At 46.9% G+C, this 5637-nt stretch overlaps 1 protein-coding gene across 3 annotated transcripts in view; it reads right to left on the bottom strand.

The window, feature by feature from the left end:
• The window catches only part of PHB (prohibitin), an 11380-nt gene extending 6484 nt beyond the window's left edge, over window positions 1-4896 (bottom strand). The window contains exons 1-3 of one of the 3 annotated variants that reach the window (XM_006832486.1): window positions 4837-4896; window positions 3675-3780; window positions 2201-2362 (exon numbers count right to left, since the gene is read on the bottom strand). In XM_006832486.1, the coding sequence (XP_006832549.1) occupies window positions 2201-2362; window positions 3675-3762 (250 nt within the window). In that variant the 5' untranslated portion in view covers window positions 3763-3780; window positions 4837-4896. Of the gene's footprint in view, window positions 1-2200; window positions 2363-3674; window positions 3808-4758 lie in introns of those variants that run through there. The other 2 variants (XM_006832487.1, XM_006832488.1) reach the window with 2 other exon arrangements.
• Window positions 4897-5637: the final 741 nt, after the last annotated feature.

Below are 5637 nucleotides of genomic sequence, written 5' to 3'. Positions count from 1 at the left end.
AACTGTTATCAGGACTGCTTGTGAGGGTTGGAAATGTAAAAGTAGACGTTCTGTAGCAAGGAGGGGAGTGATTAACTTTTCAGTCTAGGAGCAGAGGTCCCTGGGACCATCAAGGGAGAAGAGTGGAGAGCGGGAGGGACCCTACCCAGAGAAGCAGTGCTACCAGAGATGGAGGCAGAGATGATGACGTGGAGAGATGGAGTAGCTGGGGACTTTAGACCTAGAGAGGGAGAGGGGCTGTGTGCTGACGACCAGGGGGCAGGCTTGTATACTCTTTGGTTGGTTGATGATGCATGAGGGAATTGTAACCATGGCAATGAAATAATATACAATAGGATGAATGTAAAACTAATGTTCTCCCATGTAAACTATCACATAATTCACAACAAAACATTTTAAAAACAACAACAAAAAAAGGGAATCACAAGAAAAAAAAAAAGACAAACTAATTGCCAAGAAGTCTAGGGTGAAGTCTTTCCAGAGCCTGCTGAACATGGTCCAATCAGGAGTATGCCTTAGGGTGGTGACTGTGAGGCCAGTAGAGACAGCACTGTGTTAGCAGCCCCAAGACCCCGCCTCCTCTAGTAATTTATAGTCATGTGGCCTTGCTAAGTCAATGTGGGTTCGCTTCCTTGTCTATAGAATGGGGATGGTTTCATTTGCCTCCAGGCCTTGCAAGTACCTTGGGGGAAACAGGAGGGGGAGAGCAGCTATAAAAGCATTCTGTCAACTGTGCACCAGATGTTAAGAACTCTCAGACTCACCCACAGACCACTTCTGACTCCATGACCCAGTCACAGCCCCCTCCAGAGAGGGACATGATACCTTTCACCTGACAGTTCAGGCCTGCTCAGAGTTCAAGGATTGTCACAGCTTGCTTGTGGTCATAAGCAATATGGTTCAAGTGGCCTGAGGCAGAGTCCTAAAGCAGGGACCAGGGCAGGTGGGGGAAACCTGTTATGTATCCGTATGTATCCACACACACAGGTCCCTGAGTTCCGGCAGGTCCTATCCACAGTTCTGGATATGGACACAAACTATACCCTTAGAACAATTATGAAATAGTACAGAAAGAAATCCAAAAGAGGTGGGAAGATTAGAGTGAGGCTTTTAGGTTAAAATTGTATGTTTCACCTTTGATTTTCTTTTGGAGTAGGCAAGCCAGACCCTTAGCAGCAGGTGTCATTGTCTTCCTAGCTTGCAGGGACCACAAAGACTGGCAAACTGCAACATACCCTTCCCAGCCCTCCCTTCTTTGCCCAACAAATGTGTCACTCTTTAAGATTGAGCTTGAACAGCAGCTCCTTCCCCAACTGCCGTGGGAGTGAGCTGCTCTCTCTTTTGTGCTCCCAATACACTCTGTATGACCTTGGATTCATCTCTGCTAGAGATGCTAGTTTGCATGCCCATCTCCCCAGCTAGACTGAGCTCTCTAGTCATCTTTGAATTACTCCTCACCATCCAACCCAGCACAAAGCCTGGCACAACACAGTAAGCAGACATCTGCTGAGGAACAGCACCAAACTCCTAAAATATCATCAAAGGAAAAGACCAGCATCTACGTGACCCTCTCCTCTGTGTTGCAGAAATGCCATGGCTGAGTCAGACTTGCTGGTCCATTGACTGCACATGCCCCTACGTACAGGGCAGGGGAGAAGAGCAACAGCCATGACCCTTCAGCTCAGAATGGAGATCCAGCGGAGAGCCACTGACACCAGGACACTGCTCTCGGGCATGTGGCTTCAGCTGGGGAGGTAATAATGTGAGATCAGCAGTACTGAGAACACACGTCTTGGAAAGCTAGACAAAGGGTAAAGTACGCAACAAAGACAAACAACAGCTAGAGACTGGTTTATACAGTCACTCTGGGGAATAAGAGCTGATGGGAAAGGTCAACCGACAGGGTACAACACACTTTTAGATTTCCTTCAAATCAGACCACTATCTAGCTCTTAAGATGTACCTGTGTGTTCTCTAAAGCTGTGCGTGTACCTTTAAGTCCATATGTCATTTCTTTCTATGGATCCATATGAAACTCTCGAGGACAAACATGCTAAAAACTTTTATTATGTGAAGTCTGATCTCCCTTTCTTCGGGATCCCAGAGTGCCACAGATGCTTCTGGACCTGATGAAAGGGCACAGCACCCACTCCTTCCACACTCCCAACATCACCCGACCCACAGGTAAGACAAGACTCACCTTTGCTACCAGTGATCACTGGCACATTACGTGGTCGAGAGCGGCAGTCAAAAATAATTGGTTTCTGGACCCAAGGGATGAGAAAATGAGTCCCTTCTCCTACCACGATGTCCTGGACTCCACGGAACCGATCAAAGATGACAGCTCTGTGTCCCGCATCCACTAGGAAGGAGGAGGATAATGACAGGTCAGAAAAGCCCTCTCCACATCCTATAACCAAGAGGATCACGTCTTTGCAAGATCCCTGGTGTTTCCTGTTCATTTATTAAGTCTGCCCTCTTCTACTGTCTTCCTGAACTTCGAGTCTCTAAAGGCCTCCAAATAGCTACAAAACTAAGTAGTCACTTCCTGTCCTGAGTGTCTCACCAAGGGCTTTGGTAATAGGAACTGCTCCTAAGAGTCCTTTTTCCTTGGAAGAGCTGGTTGCTGATTTTCTGATTAACCATCCCCTCCCAAACACTACCAACTTATTTCCAGGAATCACCTCCCAAAAGTTCTATCAAAAACTCACTGAAGTCTTTATTATTACCATGGCCAGTCCTGGCTTCAACTTGCCTAAGAGCCCAGATGTAGCACCTTTTTAAGGGTATCTGAAAATTTAGAAGTTGCCCCTAATACCTCACTTTCTCTAAGGGCTGTAAGGGGTTACAGCGCTGTCTAGCTAACAGAGAGAGATGAGTGATTATGATGACCGTCTAGCTGTGTAAAAGGATCCTAGTATAAAGTTGCACCGTATAAACCAAGCAAGCTTTTCTGATTGGCTGCTTTCTCTTCCTGCCTCTGGACTGTCCAGTTGGTTCCACGGATCTCCACACTGAAAGGAATTCTCCTTTTGTCTAACTTCCATACACAAGGCAGGTCAACTTGCTACAGTTTTCCAGTGGAGAAAAGTACAGAATGTCCAAGTGAGAAAGGGTCTTAGAGAAAAACAAACGCATTCCCACTATTTGACCAATGAAGAATTGGAGACCTCAAGAGAGGTAAAGTGACTTGTCTAAGGCCACACCATAAACAGGAAGAAAAGCCAGCTCAAAGCCCTGCCACACTACTAAAAACTGGGCAATGCATCCCAGAGAGAATTCCTCTGGAACTACCCAATTCAGCAGAGCAAAAGCTCCTGTTCAGGACATGGTCAATTAAAAAAGATCTAGCTATGCCAAGTCCTCTCCATTTCAGCCAGCCAGTGAAATCACAACAGTTCGAAGCATACTGGGTGGTGTCGCATCACTTCAAATTACCAAGAGCAGGAAACAGCCAGCCAGCAATTAGGCTGGGCAGCTCTTTTTGAAATCAAGGCTCTCAGAAGAACCTACAACCCAAAGAACACTAGGCTCTGATAACAATGTAAATACATGGTTTAGAATGGCAGTAGGTAAGCCCTCTCGTCACAAACGCAGCTCCCAACACAAATGTCACAGGGACTAAACAGACTGACAGAAATCTTCTGGCAAAGGGCAGTGACACTGTGCCTCACCATTGTACAAGGCAGAGTTCACCACACCTCCTGCAATGGCCAAGGCCAGGCCAAACTTGCCGATGGACTCAAACACCTTGGCAGCCATGTTGTCGTCTTCTGCTGGCTGGCTCTTACCTTTAGCCACTTACACCTAAAGAGGTAAAACACAACAAAAAGTGACCCCAAAGTCTCCAGAGGTCGTCTCTGAAGCACAACGCTCGTTTCCCAGGCTGGGTATTTATTATCTCACTCTTGAGAACTCAAAATCTGCAACCAAGGGACACCCAATAAATAACACTCTGTAGCTTGGGAAAATGCAGCTATTAATTCACTGGGGCACTTGGCTCAATAATGGGAGCATGAAGTTAGTAAGACCAAGGCACGAGCCTGACACCAAGAACTTTTAGCAGCATGCATTCTTATTGGTGGCATTCTGTAGGAATTTATTTCTCGCAACTCCATGAAGTCAATGATTACAGATGAGGGGCATTAAAATACGTTAGAGACATTATGTGAGGAGCCTAAGATCACACCATTTTGAATTGGCGAATTTGAAAAGGGTGGTCTAACTCTGGAAGGTATAGCTTCATCCCTCATCATCCTGCTTCTCGAACATTATGTATTGATGTTCCATCGTTATGGAAGCAGGAGCTGAGTGACATTCTGGAACCAAGATTTCAAAAGAAGCGATTTGGGCATAAATGGTCTGAGTAACCTTGTAGCCAAGAAGCACTCTGATAGGAGAGTGGAGGTGAGCCTCGGTGGACGGGTCCACACAGTTGACCTAATTGAAGACCCACTCCAGAGTTTAACTTTGCTTCCTCTAGTTTTTTTCTCTAATGCCCTGTCCCAACGCCGTCGTTACTCACAGTCTCAAACCTCCCCTCCCTCCAAGACTCAACTCTTGAGGCTAATTTGCGCTGTTCCCGTGCATTTAAATTTTCCTTTCCCCAGCCCAGGACTTCCGGTCCTTACCCTTCAACCTTTGTATTGCAAGAGCTTCTGGATTATTCTTTACCCTGCCCCCATATAAACCTCCCACACTTAATGCAACCCCTGCCCGGACCCACCCACTTTCTCTTCCCCTGCGAAGCGGATCCACGGACAGACCCCGCTCGCCCAAAGTGCTTATGGAAGGAAGAAAAGGGAATTACAGAGACGCCCAGACACGGGCCTGAGCCACCTCCCAGCGTTCTCACCTGCTTTCACTCTGACCTCCACATGAATTCCCAGCCACACACTACGCACGCGCGGGACAGCTCCTCCTCTTCCCCCACCCTCTTGCAATATCTGTGCCTCCGATTGGTGGGGAAGAGCGCTGTGACTTCTGGGAAAGGTAGTTTGCAGTCTTGCCCTGACGCCACAGCTCTGTGGAGGTGGACTACGATTCCCAAAAGGTCATGCAGCTGATGGCCCGCGCAGTAAAGCTTTTCTCTTTGGCGGTAACCTAAGGGAGGTTGTCGCAAAACCTTTTGGGGACTGTAGTTCCTGGGGGATAAATGCACGTGCATCTCCTGATGCAAGTCCTAGAGCCTTATGGAAAACGGCTGCGCCTGTGGCTGTTGACAGAACTGGACAGGACAGTGCTGGGAGGAGCCTATGGCTGATGAAAGAAGAGGGCCGGGTACTCTGACAAAACAACTGGTGGATGGGAAACCTTGAGGGTAGTTAAGATGCCGTCTTCTTGCCCAAACCAGAGTGAATCTTAGAAACAAACAGGACTAGAAAACTGAGGCCCAGAGAGGTGAAAGTGATTCACTCAAGCTCTTTCACCAAGTTAGCAAAGGAGCTCGGTTTAGACTCTGGGTTCCCTGGTCACAATTTAAAAAACAAACAAAACAAAAAACCGTTTTATTTGACTTTGCACTAGCAAAGAATATATGTATTTAGTAAACTTATTAAAGTTCACCTTGTTAACATTTTGCTCCATTTGTTTTATCATTTCTTCTGTCCGTTTCTATCTACCCTGTACGGGGTCTCT

Source organism: Chrysochloris asiatica, unplaced genomic scaffold (assembly GCF_000296735.1).
Source record: "Chrysochloris asiatica unplaced genomic scaffold, ChrAsi1.0 scaffold00007, whole genome shotgun sequence".
Lineage (NCBI taxonomy): Eukaryota > Metazoa > Chordata > Mammalia > Afrosoricida > Chrysochloridae > Chrysochloris > Chrysochloris asiatica.
This window is presented reverse-complemented; position numbering and strand designations above follow the sequence as displayed.